Source organism: Magnolia sinica, chromosome 14, assembly GCF_029962835.1.
Source record: "Magnolia sinica isolate HGM2019 chromosome 14, MsV1, whole genome shotgun sequence".
Lineage (NCBI taxonomy): Eukaryota > Viridiplantae > Streptophyta > Magnoliopsida > Magnoliales > Magnoliaceae > Magnolia > Magnolia sinica.
In genome coordinates, this window is record NC_080586.1 from 78,490,212 (window position 1) to 78,505,651 (window position 15,440).

A 15,440-nucleotide genomic window follows, 5' to 3' on the forward strand; every position below is an offset into this window, starting at 1 on the left:
AAAACCTCCCCTTCTGGGTTTCTCGAAACCGAACTCTGATGACAGCTCATTCGAGAATCTGGACCCAGCTGGTATTGACAAAATTCTTTGTGATCATACAGGGACTTGTGTTAAAGTGTACTAGGGTCCATTGGGTTTATGTGATTCAAAGATGTGAGAACCCATGGGACATCCATCCCATGAATCACTGGAGTTCCAAAGAGCATATGACCAATATTTTCAACTATCACTGGAAAAATAGGACTAGAAGTTCAGGATATTATATAATGGAAGGAGCATTCTCATGTAAGTAATAGACAACACTTAAGGGCTGTTGGGCATGTATGTTTACATCAAACTCTTAGGCCTTCTTTGGCAAACGCCAAAAAATGAGTTCATCTTATTTTAGTCAACAGTAGTTATGGATTAGAGATCTTGATCTCTAATACATAATGAGTTCATGCTAACAGTAATCATGTATTATTAGAGATCAAAATATTGTTGAACTAAAATGAGATGCACTCATTTTTAGGCGTCTTGATGCAGGACATGGAAATTAAACATGATATGTAAGATTTCAGACTTTAGATCATACTAATTTAAAAACATTCACAAAACTTCCACATCCCACATAAAGTCAAGCATTCAATCAAGGGGAATCGACAAGGGTCCAAACCTACATATGCTAGGGATGGATCAATTAAAATTATAGACCAAACAATGATCAAATGAGAGTAGATTCATCCACACACGCAAAGGAATATTTTCCCAATCAAAGGGATTCACATGTTTCAATTCGGGAAACCCTAGGGTTGAAAAGGGGGAATAGAAATTGGGATTTAGGATAATCTAGGGTTAGGGCTAGGAAAATATAGTGAGAGAGGAGTGAAAGAGAGGAAAAAGAGAACCTGGGATCAGTCCACGCGTGTGGGCAGCAAGCGAGCCTGACGCACATGTGGGGATTGTGGCCCGCACGTGTGGGGTCCACGAACCCAAAAGGGGTCAGCAAGGGGTTGGTCGGCCAAGGGTGGGCCACCCACAAACCAATTTTCAAATCGAACAGATGACTGATTTGAGCACGGTGCTCCGCCGAAGTTTCGGCCCTCCTGTAGGGCCTGATTCTGGAAATCTGTTATAGAGAAGGATTGGCTGCAAAATAAAGGTGGATTTAAAGAGTGGATAGCTGTAAGAGATGATGATTATGGATGGTACGAGATGGGGGCAATTTGAGATGGGTGTGGCTTCACACCACGGTAGTCAGCCCTTCGAAGAAGGGAGAGTTTAGTACCCAATTGGATTTCCACAACTCAGAGAATTAGAGAAGCAAGAAAACACAGAATTTTATTCATAATATTCAAATGCCAAAAACCCTAAAAGGGGTTGCCTATTTATAAAAAAACCCATATCCCAAAAGTCGCGTCATGTGCGCACCCTATTACTTAGAGACGAAGTAACAAAAATAACAACTAATCAAAGCAATCTAAACCGTCCATGATATCCCTAATAACAATAATAAGCAAAAGTCAAAGTACTAGATCATCTAGAGTGGTGGGCCACGATCATGAGATCCAATGGTAGGATTCACATGACGATCGGGTTCATTCCAAAGAACCAAAACACAGTCCTCTAACTAGGATGCCCTCCCTGGACGTCGTCATCGATCCAGATCGATGGTGGGGCCCTCCTCCTCCTTGCGTACGTGCATAGGGGGCGTGTGCGCAAGATGTCCCCATCACGTCTACCAAATAGGGGCTTAGAGGTTGTTGCAGTTGACTTTCCTATATCCCTTTATCATAGCCTTGTCCTTAGCTATTTGTGTCAGCTTTGTGAATCCTTCGCCAATCAATACTAAGGTCCTATCCTCAATGTCCTAAGATCTTGATCTCGAACATGCTGCTCTATTTTATATCGTTATTCAAGTGTCTGCAATCTGTTCGAGAAAGGTTGGACAAACTAAGAAGAGACTTCCTTTCGAAAAGTTCGGAATATGGAAACAAATTTCATCTCTTGAAATGGGAGGACGTCTATAAGCCTATCTCTCAAGGCGGAGTTGGTCTTCGGCAATTATCGATAACGAATTATGCGCTCTTGGTAAATGGCTTTGGCAATTCGGCATGGAGGAAGGTCAGCTTTAGAAAACATTAATTGCTTCTAAGTATGGTCTCAAGGAAGGGGGATGGGAGAGTAAAGGAATCCTCGCTCTATCGGGCTTCTCATGTCTAGAAGGCCATATCGGCAGTGAGAAGGGAGTTTAAGGAAGGCATTTCTTTCAGCTTAGGTGATGATGCCCGCATCAGATTTTGGCAGGACCCTTGGTGTGGAGAACGTCCCCTTCGTCTTGATTTTCCTTCCCTAGCGAGCCTTGCAACATCTAAAGAATTGAAGGTGGCCCAGTGTTTTCATGGCAAAGGTCCTTCAGTAGATTGGATGCCTTGCAGAAAGAACCTAACAGACAAGGAGATGATTGAACTTACTTCCCTATTACACCACCTTCGCTTTCAGGTCCCTACGGGTGAACCAGACTCGATGAAATGGATCAATCATAGCTCGGGATAATTTTTAGTTAGTTCTTTCTATGAAATGTTAAGCCCGATGTGGTCTAATTCCAGTGAATCTTACACTTACCACTTTTGGCCCTACAGTGCTCCAACTAAGGTGGCTGCCTTCTCTTGGTTGGTGGGGAGAAGGAAAGTATTGACGATTGATAATCTTCAAAAGCGAGGAATGATTATCCCAAACATGTGATGCCTTCACAACCAAGATAATGAAACCATAGACCATCTTTTCATGTTTTGCCCGTTCATATTTTCAGTTTGGCTGCACTTCCTTGCCTTATTCGGGTGTTCCTGGATTATGCTGGGGAAAGTTGGAGACCTTCTATGGGCATGGCATGGGGGAGGAATGGACAACTCCACTGGAGCCATTTGGCAGCTGACAGTAGCAGCGGTTTGGTGGGCGATTTGAACCGAGTGGAATAGACGGAGGTTCTGGAACAAGTCAGGATCAAGCGAGACAGTGCTTGCGTTTGTCAAAGCTTTTGTTTTTGAATGGGCAACCAATATCAATGTTAAGCAAGATCTTTTACTTTTTGTTCTAGGGCTGTAACTCTTTGGGGTTCTCTCCTCGATTCTTTTCCGTCTTGCATGCAAGCAAACCTTTTAATAAAATTTCCCATTATTCGTTTAAAAAAAAAAAAAAAAAGACGCCATATCCTCAGTAAGTTAATAAGCCTTCAGAGCCTTTCTCATGACCCCAATCCAAGGCCTTTTATGTCTTCATCCCAACCTCTATTGAAGCCCTCAACCCTAATCAATAATCCCCTCTTCATTAGAGTTGTCTCTAGTCCTCATCACAATGACCAGACCATCTCAATCAGCTCTTCAGCATTTTATCTCATATTAGAACTACATTTATCCTTTCTGCTGGATAAAATTCGTTAGCAAAATCCATACCATCTGCTGAAAGGGGGAGTGCCCCTTTTTCCTTCTGAAAAATTGCAAATTTTATTGAAAAGGGGGAAATCAACGCGGGAAAGAATTCCCAATGCAAAGAGCCAAAAGTTTGACCACAGATTTAGAAAGAGAATCAGCAATCTTGTTAGTCACTCTCTCGACATGAGCAAATGAAATATTTAACCTGGAAGCAAGGAAGAGGTTTCATTGAAACAAAATTAAGCTTCCGAGTGTTAGATTTTAGCAAGGACGCCCAGTTGTAACATTTTCATTGTCTCCCTCCATGACCACGACCTCGCTAAAATTCTTAGAGGAAGTTCCAGCACCTCCCTTGGGCCTTAACCTCAACCTTGCTAGCATTTCCATAACAACAAAGACTACAGAGACACACATGAAGGACATGCATGTCAAATAGCCCACAAGCCTGCCAATATGCCAAGGCTCTAAAGAACCCTAACCTGCTTCCGCAATATATATATATATATATATATGATAATAAAACCCATGCCACACTAGAAGAAGATCTCCCACCGACCTTGGCATGACCCCCAATCCATGCGTAAGCTTCTAAAGATTCCGTTCCACATGCTGAATGCAAAAGGGCAATGAATAAAGAGATGATTCACCAACTACACATTTGCCATACACCCAATCAAGATCACCATAGACCACTTCTAAAGATTGTCTATCGTTAGAACTTTTTCCTTCCCAACCAACCATACAAATGCTGCAACTTTTAGTGAGGCCCCATAAGACCGCACATATCGAGTCTTCCCCACCTCTTTTCCCCCCAAGGATTCATATAGGACAAAATAGAATGACGACCACATTTATCATTACGCCACATAAATTTATCCTTCTCCACCCCAATCGGGCAACATAACCAAATGCGGTTTAGCAATGCGACACACTCTTCCATCTTATCATCAAGAAGAGCTCTTCAATAAGGAGACCATATGACATGACCCCCAATATGAGAAAAGCATTGCACCACACCAGCTCTAAAATCTTTATTTAGGAGGGTCAATTGAATAATGCAACTTTCCTCTCAACAATCTTCAGGACAAGGGAACTCATGTCATTGAACTTTTGATTGTTGCTTTCCACAACTCCCAACAAACCACAAATAGAATCATTTGACACACCCACACCATTCTTCATCTTCTCTTATATGGCCCAATCCCCACCTTTTTGAACACCTCCCTGAGTTTCTTGTCAAACACCCTCCTCCACAATGGCAGAGGCAAGCTTCCAAGATCCTCTTGCACCTCGCAATGAAAAAAGAGGTGGTGGACCGATTCTTCATTTTTTGCATACAAAAGCATATGATGACAACTTTTCAAATGGCCCAAAGTAAGGATCTTGTCTATGGTGGTCTTCCAAGAAAAAGCCTCGACCTTGGGCAAAACCAAGGAGCCACAAAGTGAAGAACAAAGGGGCAACTCATGCTTATATGCCATGACTTTGAAGGACCTACAAAAGGAACTTAAAACTGAAGTCACCTTACCTCTTTTACCCAAACTCGAGACTAATGAGGACATCCGACCATTTAAAATGTACCCGATGAGGAGGAGATCGGCCCAGCCTTCACTTTAACTTAATGACTTACATGGGCCCGGGTGGGCTGCATTGAGGCCTTGAAGACCCTACATGCATGATCGTGCATCTTCGAAGACCCTACGCTAGGAAGATGTATTTGGGTTGCTTAGTTAAGGAGTCTTGACCATTGGACCGTGAGGACAGGACGATCAGACCATTGGATCGTGTGGATCCTTCAATCAGACGGTTGGATCATTGTGATCCTTGATCACTTCGGACATGTGTTCTTGGATTAGCATATTTTATGTTTTTTCTTATTATTCATAGCTTAGGATTAGCATATTTATCTTTTATGGCGTCATAGGACATGTGAGACATTTTTATTTGAGCTGCATCATTGTAAAAATGCATTATTGAGACTATAAAAGGGGGGACGTCCAGCCCTCGTCCTTAGATTTTGAAATGAAAAAATCTCTTTTGCTTAGAAAAAGCATCATCTCTCATATGAAGTGAGAATCTCTTGTGAAAAGAGGCTATTCTTCTCTCTCATTCTCTACAATCAAGGTATTTTCTTCTGCTTTCTCCTCCTCCATCTCTCTCAATCCCTCTTTATTTCTCTCCACCTCTTCCTTTTTCCTTTTGTTCTCAACCAAAACTCATCCCCATAACATCCAAGACCACCAAAACCTAGCTCATTCAAACTGTACGACCAAACGAACCAAACCCCTAGACCACACATCCGTACAGGTGTGACCGTACGACCAGCCCTCTCTCTCTCTCTCTCTCTCTCTCTCTCTCTCTCTCTCTCTCTCTCTCTCTCTCCTTTTCCCTTTTAAGATCCCTTACCCTAAGCCTAAAACCCTAACCCAATACCCTAGCTCTCAAAACCGTATTTCTTCACAAACCCTAATTCTCCCTAGCCCTAATTCCCAAATTTCCTAACCCTAGAATTGTGTCAAATCTGCCCATTGAATTAGAACCATGCCTATGCTAATGTGAGAGTTCCAATCTCTCATTGGGCCTTAGGTTTTCATGCTTACATGATTCATGCTTGTGTGGGATTGTGATTTTAACATAAATCTGACTTTTATTGCCTCTTTGGTACTCTTTTAATCATGGTAGAATAGCATGTTATCATATTTGATTTACTTTGATTAATATGTTAATAATATCTCGCATCCAAATAGTTAGATCATACGTCCTGCATCAGAGACCTGCTCAAAATGGAAATTAGCTAAATTAAACATATATGATCTCTAAAATCCCAACAGAAAACCTAAAAAAATCATCACTACTTTTGTCACTGGTTTTTTTTTTTTTTTTTGTCATACTTATACCTTGCTGCAGGAACTGTTTACCAAGGTGCTGCTCTGGCTGCCACATTAAGACACTACATGGTTTCCTAACCAACTTCCAAGCACTTAAAACTATATTATAAACAAACCCAACCAACTTCCTAAACAGGCCAACAAGACAAACTAACCTCTTTTTTTCTTTTTTTTTACACACGCACGTACACCCCACACACTCACGCTGGTGGAATTTCACCACCTACGGGTACTCGAATCCTTGACCGGGAGTTGAAACTCCTGAGAGTCTACCACCGGGGCAGAGTACCTCTTTAACCCACCACTCTACTTAAAAGTAAACTCTAAGTTACTAAACCTTTCTTTACCCTAATCCAAAACTGCTAAAGCTACAAAAAAGCAAAACAACATCTGTATCACTAAAAGCCTAGTAAATTTTTTTAAAAAAAATTTAAAAAAAAAAAAAAAAAAACCCATAGTTTGTCAGTATTTTGTCAGAACTGATCACCCACAAGCTTATTATCTGATTCAACACGTAAGGAAGACTCAGACAACTTCACAGACACAATATCACGGAAAAAGGAATCAAAACATGGGCTAACATTGAAGCTTTTTAATGTGTGCTGTGCCAAGGAAGCAATATGATCACAAGTAGCACAACAAATTTATTAAACTGCATAACCCTTCATGGCCAATAAACTCTACATGCAGACAACTGAACAGAAGCATTAGATGTGTCAATGTACAGTACGTACCGTCATGAAAAATAGACCCAAAAGAAGGCCACGATATGGAGCAATATCTGATTCAACTTGTAAGGAAAATTCAGTTTCTGCTAGGAGCAAACCGGCCAAAAATGCTCCCAATGCCATAGAAAGCCCAGCCTATTCAGGGAATAAAGGACTTAGAATTATTGCTTGGAGAATGATGAATAGAGAAGTTAACATCATGAATCCACATACCCTGGCAGTAAGCAGACTAGTCCCCAGAATAACAAGGAGGGTATTTGCAGAAAATATCTCTGCGTTTTGGTTCTCTGCAATTTGCTTATAAATCGGCCGAAGCAACTGCCAGATTGCAAAATCAGAAGGAGAAAAAAATAAAAAATAAAAACAACAACAACAACAATTACTTCAAGCATAAGTTGTAAACTAAATAAATGACAAGTTGACAGCTACATAATAAGAAACAATGTAATTTAAGTTTTCATACAAAGATGAAACTCAGTTCTTGACAATGGGATAAAAACAAAGATCCTATTCTACTCGGTTCTACTCTGCATCCATTATATAATAATAATAAAAATAACTCTTCTGAAGAAACATAGTCTGCTTCGCGTCTTAAGATCGAACCAATGCATGATGGCAATAAGCAACTGGTTACAACAACCTAATCAGTGGATCTCCACTATTATGGCTTGTAGATTTCAATCGCCAGCTACTAGTCCCACCCAGTGTTTTAAGTATTGCCGATATCACCCGATATATCGTGTGTCTCCCTATGCGATACGAAACGCACAAGTAGTGGGATATATCCCAAATGTTCGATCCGGTGAGCATTTTTTATTTTCGATCCTTTTTTCATGTAAATCACGTTAAATCAGTGTCAAATTGTTACAAATCCATGATTTTCATGTTTTGCATGAAAAATCATGGATTGGGAGCTTCGGTTTCAAGATTTGGAGGAGATGGGCCGAGTTACAAAAAATTGAAAAAATTAAAAAATAAAAAATAATAATAATAATAATAACCAATTTCTCCCAAACTGGTTACAATCTTTGTGTCCAAACATAAAATCAAACATGTATGTAACCTGACCTAGTGATTCTTCTTTTGCTTTTGAATATATTGCTTGTGTTTCCACCCGTCTTCTTACATTTATAAATTATATGAATAGACTTTGAATATACTTACATCAATTCAGTTAGACAACGCATAGATTAGGACCCCATACAAAGAAAACCTACTGTGTGCATTTGTTTTTTGTGATGTTTTAATTTGTAAGCGTATATTGATGTCCTTTTTTTTAACAATCACTGAAGTTTCATTGAAAAATTCAACCAATTTCCCAATGTTTCCCCATGTTTCCGACAACAACGATACATTATGCAATACAACCGATATATCCCATGCAATAACGGATACGTATCCATATCCCAAGAGTGCGACACGTAACATGATCCCAAGAGTGCGATACGCAACGCAATACCGATATTTCGAACATTGGTCCCACCAATTGAGTTGAAAGTAAAATGGGAGTAAACATTGATTTTCTGAAATAATAATGAAGGAATGGAACTGTCAACTCTAATAACAATAGCACTTCCGAATCAAGGATAAATTTCAGCAATCCATGGATTTCAACCGTCACAAAAACTATAGCAGTATGCTAATTTCAGGTTAAACTAATAGCACGTGTTTACTGATGTGTTGGTATCAAGATTCAAACAATCTGAAGCTAATGCAATAAAAACTAGAAAACATCCACATGTTAAAAGAAGTGACCGCAGGCCCATGGTTCCAGATGGTAATATCACACCATGACACCTTTGATAAAAGTGTCTTATTCACCTTTAATACAAAACTTACAAATGCATAATAAATCATGAAGTGTTAAACCATGTTCACAACCATAATTTGGATATCTAGTTCTACTAAACACTACAAATATAAAAACATGATCATATTACCAAACGTCCTCCAGCAATTATGGCTGTGATAGCAACTATCGCTTTTACAGCAGCCAGTCCAAGAGCTTCTGCTATGGCTTGAAAACCAAGCTGAAAGAAACAGAGACGCTTAGCCACAGAAAATAATAACAAGTTCCAACCCACAAGATGGTAGTGATCTATAGAGGCATGATTCATGCTTAACACTAAATATTAAGTTGATCCAGTTCACTAAATCAAGGATGATAAAACTGTAAGAATGACTTGGCTTAGGATTCATCTATAAGCATGGCAGAAAGAAGGGGGGAAAAAAAAAAGTGGCTGTGGTCTCAAATGAAATGACCCAAAAGTACAAACTCGAAAAATTGGAGCTGAAGACCAACGTATAAGGGACAGAAGATTAGCAAAGGCAAGCACAGCTAAATGGCAACACGTTTGCAATGCAGTTTTTCAAGTTTATAAAGCAAAGATTTATGGTATGTTCTGGAGTACCTCAGAACCAGGGGCAAGCAGAATCTTTTTCCACCAATTGAAATTTTATTTGCTATGCTTCTATAAAAGAGCAAAAAAGTTTTTTTGGGGGGCAGAAAAGCAGAGATTTATAGTGTTGTGTTTTTATAATAAAAATAAATTTCAAAAATAAAAGTTTGTTTTTAGTAAGTAAATAAATATATTGATCATGAAAACTTTCCATTAAGAGAGTGTATAGCCAGTTGGTAAGAGAATGGGTTTTTGCTTATACAACCAGGGTTCAAATCTCCTCAAGGATGGTTTCACACCGTCCATGCTCGCGCGCGCGGCGTGGGTTGTAGGGCTGCTTGGGTGCTTTATTAGGCGCACTTAGCACTCCGCACGTGCACATCGTCGCAAGGAGCCAAAAGAGTCTTAATCTTTTTGGCACGTGGTTCAAACCTATTTGAGCCATGGTGCAACTTGAATTCAACTAGGGTATTTTAACCTTAGTGTTGATTGAGAGTGACTCTAACATGGTTGTACATGTGGCACCTAGGCCACATATTCCTCATGTGGCAACAGTTAGGATGATTAGGACCTAGGGTACATGTGGCAACAGTTTTATACTGTTGGATAACTATTTTTGTCTAAAAGGGTACAGAAATAACTACCATGGGACAAAAGGTCATGTCTTTTCATGGAAGAATATTTTTTGTTGTGAATGGGTATAGATGTCATGAAGAGGCACATGAGTATCTCTTCAGGAAGAACCCCATGACCCTTCAATTGCTATAAATCCTGGATACCATAATCCAGAAGATTTTCTCTCCATGTCCCAGATAAGGCCATTCATTGTGCAATACTCTCGAATATGACCTCTTGCTGTATTTTTTCTTAACGTTTTAAAGGCATATCGGTGTCAAAACTAGAGATCTATTCAACACTTAAATGTGCAATTTTTCATGTTGAAATTCAGATTAAGAGTTCATTATATCATGAAGACAATTTACATATTTCTTTTGTTAGCACTTGCTGGAATTACCAGAAAAAGGGCAACAAATTTGTTTTGAGAAATTGACTATACAAGTCGAGCCTTGAACCCGATAGATTTGATTGTCTCATTACCTTTTTCTTCTATCATCCATTGTGTACCACGTTACATTGTGTCCAACAGAGAGCATGCCCAACTGTTTTGTTTTCCAAAACAGCCCCAAATGCTTAGTGAGTTCAAAATGAAGTCACAGCACCCAGAGTCAACTAAATGCCTATTTGGGGATATTTTCAAATGCACCCTTAATCTAATGAAAGGAAACCATCCGGCATTTGGTAGTGGCAAGTTATGCCATGCTGTTGGGAAATGGTGGTAGCAGCATGAGTAAGCCAAAACAACCTTATCTCCAATTTATCCACACTGATTTTTATCACAAGTAACCTGAATGCTAGATTCTATCAGCAAAGCAGAAGAAGCCTAGAAAATTCAGTGCATCAAGCCATCTTCGGCTCCCATTTCACTGTCTATACAGTTATGATTTTAGAATAGTCAGGAAGCAAACTAAACACATGCATTTATTGATAAAAAGAACAATGAGAAAGGAAGCAGTCAACTGCTCATTCATTGCCAGGTTGCTAGACAGCTAGGAACATTTCTATATCCGAGTTTAATATGGCCAGGTCAATGTGTTTCGCGTTGGAGGATCAGTTTCTTAGCTGGAACAATTGTCCTTTCAACAGGAAAGTCTAGATCGTGGAGGCCGGCACCTTTCGCAATATGTTAGAAATCTGGTAAAAGAGAAACAACAGGATTTTCAAGGACATTCAGATCTCCGTAAGGTTTTGCTAGAGAAAATGAAAGGGGCAATTATCAAATGGGCCTCCCTCTCTCTTCATTTCTCAGGGATCTTGATTTGTGATATTGAAAATGCTCGGTCTTGTCTTTTGGCTTAGTTTCTTTGGATAGTTTAAACACTTTATTTAACCCAGCCCCTTAGGTTTTTGTTTTTTCCTTCAAGCCTTCTGGTCTTTGTTTCAATCTTTTGTACCTTTTTTGGCTTTTCTTTATCATATTCACAGTTATTGGCTCAAAAAAAAATTTTAAAAAAAAAAAAGGAAGCAGGAAAGCATGTATGAGCCAGTGAAGAATTAAATAAAAACATTACCCCTCCTTTGGAAGAATTTGGTGAAATAAGAGGTATCAGTATTAGCAGAACCACCACAGCCAAGTCCTGGGATGGAAACAAGGTAAAACAATCCCATAAGGATCAAAGGCGAAGAAAATATCAAAATACCCTCAAAACAAGCCACCACCAGCTATCTACCTCCATGGTATCAACTATGCAACTACAATGATCTCTTCACAAATAATGAACTCAAAAGGTGCAAAACAACCTATGGATATGCATATAAATGTGCAGCTTGAAGCATATTTGTACAGTAAGTGGTTGGCTTTGCCTTGTCTGACAACACGTGTGGACATGTCAAACCTAGTGAACAAATAAATGTTTTGAAGTCTTAGGCCATATTTGGCCACGTGGTGAAATCTTGCTTCTGCCAAATATTGCAAGGGGAAAACTATTAGATCCACCTGGCAATAATGGGCAGCAATCATGAAAGAGTTCTTGCAAGACTTCTGCCTTGACATTTGTTTAAGCCAGAAATGAAATGTTCTAATGTTGCCACAGTATGTACCCTTATAAGCTTGATTGCAGCTTTCTTTTCATGATAATATCACTACTAACAAAACTATAAGGCTAAGAGTCATCTCAACAGAAGAGACCTGAAAAAGTAAAACAGAAAACGTTGCACGCCCGTGGCGGGATGTGCTCTCCCCTCGTTCCTGCAGGACCTGCAGAAGAAGTCCAGATGATAGCAATTAAATATTTGTTGCTTGACCAGTTCACTATCTCTATACACTTGGGTGCATAGTGCATACATCACCATTCCAGAAATACAACAAGTGTGGAGCACAGTAAAATGCAGATACTAAAGAACCATAAAAACACTATTGAAGAAAACAAGTATAAATGTAGTAAAATAATACATAAGAATACATAAGCAAGCGATAAGAAGTGAACAAATCAGACATGATATGACGAAAGAGAGATGCTTGAAAAGCACAACAAAGTACGGGCAACCAACCTAGTGCAAGCTAGATGTGCTTACACATTCTAATTTGAAGAAACCATAATAATGTTTTTTTTATTTCTGTTTTTACACACACACACACACATCACATAGGCATTTGAACCCATGACATCAGTGTTGAAACGCACTCTTGTCTACCACTGAGCCATGGGTTGGATCCCAAACCATAATAATGTACCTTGGTTGCATCTGGAGAAAGAGATGCTGTAATGACACATTTATTGAAGGCTTTAGAACTGCCCACCTCACCTTACAAACAGCAAACATTCATGCCAATAGAGACAGTTGATCTGGTGGACCGCCATGTGGATGGGTTACTGGCCAAATGTAGTGATCCGACAACACTAATTAACCAATTGTTGTGCCTAATTCCCATTGAATGTGGACAAATTGCACCTACTATTTCCTCCCAGCCCAACTATTACATGCATGGCCAAATGGACAAGAAAGCAAAGTAGGTGATTAGGGGGGCAATTGTTAGGAAGCCAAAAGCATGAAGCACCCACATACCTGAAAAGTCATGCTCGAGTAGCTGGCTGCCAAAACCAAAAAAAAAAAAAAAAAAAAAAAAAAAAAAAAAGCGAAAGCGAAAAAGCCAATAAAATCATTACCAAGAAAACCCACATGCGAACACGGACAAGCCCCATGCTGCACCTCAGCACAACTATTGCTAGCTACCCACAACAGGGAATCTGCAAACAATGATGTCTAGAGCATGAAGTTCAAAACGAGCCCACTGAGCACCTCTTCATCGTTCTTATTTGAATATTTGCTGGTGGCTACTACCACCAAGATCAGCATCAATAGCCGCTGAGCCCAAGCTCATGCCCCAGGTTTTATAGCAGATGCCCTACAACTCATCAGGGCGCGGCAATTGCCCCACAGTGACAAGGTACCAGCGACACACTTTGGTGCCATCGATTTCACGTAGTCAGGTAAGTTGTTGCACACTCCTTAGCAGACTTTAACTTCCATCACGAAAGGATTATGTAAGAAAACAAAGAAAGAAAGAGTAAAAAAAAAAAAGGAAGCGATGAAATCTCGTTTCAGAATTGTGTAATGCCTGAAAATCTTCTTCTTTTTTCTTTTAATGTAATCTGTATCATCATCTGCTAATGCCCGAATCATGACTTACAAGATTAGGAAAACATAAATGACATTATGACCAAGGTTTAAAGTACCATCCAAAACCCGATACGTACAGTATTGCCCATGGACAATACAGGTGTATCAGTCCAAAAAAAAAAGCCTAATACAGGCCAATATGGGGCAAGACAGCGGTATTGGTAGTGAACAATATACTATGTAACACACTGACTTCAAACATTGATTATGACCACATTTCACCCATTGAGGGCAGACGAATGCAAATCATGGCCGCATGACTGTTCCAATGATGACAAAAAAAAAAAAGTGGCAGTGACTCTTACCTGCAGGACCACGGCAGTTGAAGACAATGCCAGGCCATTTCCAATGACAATTGCAGCAGGACCCGGAAGCCCAGCAACATAATGAGCAACCAAGCCAATCACTACTGCAGTCGCTAGAACCTGATTTTCATCATGCACATCAAACAAATGAACTATAATCATATCGAATGGTGCAAAATAAAGCCGAAATATATGAAAGCAATGACGCTTGCCAATCACCTGGGCAGAGCCTAATCCGAAAACATACTTCTTCATAGAACTTAGTCTTTCCACAGAGAGCTGCAAAATGTAAACTGCAGATTTTAGCCTTTTCTACAAATGGAATGTATACACAGCTACGTACAAGCCCTTACAAGGGTACTTCAAACATAGGATCTCGAATCCTACTTTCCCCACATGAGACAAAGTGGAACATGCCAGTCCGTTCAGTCAGTCTGTTCACAAGGTGGACCCGCCATACACATGTATGGCCAACAGCCTGAAAATCAGGTTGGTCCAGTCATCATGTGGAGCCCAAATGTACCTTGAATGCACATGGTTGGTAGATTCTCTTTCACTTCGCATATGTGGTTCACATGATTACCATACCATCCCAATTTTTAGCTTAGGCGCACACAACAGGGCTAACCAGGTGAACAACCTAGATCTTGTGGATACATCGCATGACACACTGGCAAGTGTGGGGAGAGTAGAATTCCAAGTAGACTTCACAGTTCTCGAAAGCACTTATTGTAAACTCCAATGTGAAGAACAGGACTTTTAAGGATTCCCACCTCAAGCCCAATATTGAATAGCAAGAAAACTACTCCGAATTCAGCAATAGCCTTTGTCCCATGAACATGACGGATAATAGAGAGACCGTATGGCCCAATCAAGATACCAGCAGCTAAGTACCCAAGTACAGGACTACCTAAAAGATGCAAGCAAATACAAGAGAACAGTTAAACTGAATCCAATTTTGGATGCATGCAAGATACCCATTTTTAGATAGGGATCAGACAGCCTGGTAAAAAAGTCACTCTGCTTCAATATGTGAAGATACAGAATAAACACCAAAAGAACCCCCAGGAAACATATCCATCACCCAAACACGATAAGTTAACAGAAAGATGATATCAACAAACAACAATTCAGCTAGGAGTATGTTCAAGGACTCCAAGCAGTAAATCCAGACCACAGGCATGGTAAATGAATTCTTCCAAATTCCAATCTTTCGAACAAAGGTTATCAATATTTCATATACAGAACATGAAAGCTAACCACCACATGAAAAAAATTCAGTGATAAGATGGTAAGATGTAATTATAACAACCAAACAGCTGAAAATGTGAATTGTCTAGAGCTGCTCTGACCACTTTTCTCATGACATACAAAAGGGAAGAAGTAATTGTTCCTTGATTGACGATGAAATAATTGAAAATTGAAGAAAAGCTGGGGAATAATAAGGATTCAAACATCTCTTTCAGCATTC

The 15,440-nt window shown here is 39.7% G+C and overlaps 1 protein-coding gene across 1 annotated transcript in view; it reads right to left on the minus strand.

Moving 5' to 3' along the window:
• Positions 1-15,440, minus strand: part of LOC131224641 (K(+) efflux antiporter 2, chloroplastic) — a 47,603-nt gene that overhangs the window by 25,911 nt on the left and 6,252 nt on the right. The window contains exons 4-11 of the mRNA XM_058219908.1: positions 14,743-14,879; positions 14,189-14,248; positions 13,970-14,089; positions 12,172-12,240; positions 11,555-11,620; positions 8,967-9,056; positions 7,240-7,344; positions 7,033-7,161 (exon numbers count right to left, since the gene is read on the minus strand). Coding sequence (XP_058075891.1) covers positions 7,033-7,161; positions 7,240-7,344; positions 8,967-9,056; positions 11,555-11,620; positions 12,172-12,240; positions 13,970-14,089; positions 14,189-14,248; positions 14,743-14,879 — 776 coding nt within the window. The remainder of the gene's footprint in view (positions 1-7,032; positions 7,162-7,239; positions 7,345-8,966; positions 9,057-11,554; positions 11,621-12,171; positions 12,241-13,969; positions 14,090-14,188; positions 14,249-14,742; positions 14,880-15,440) is intronic.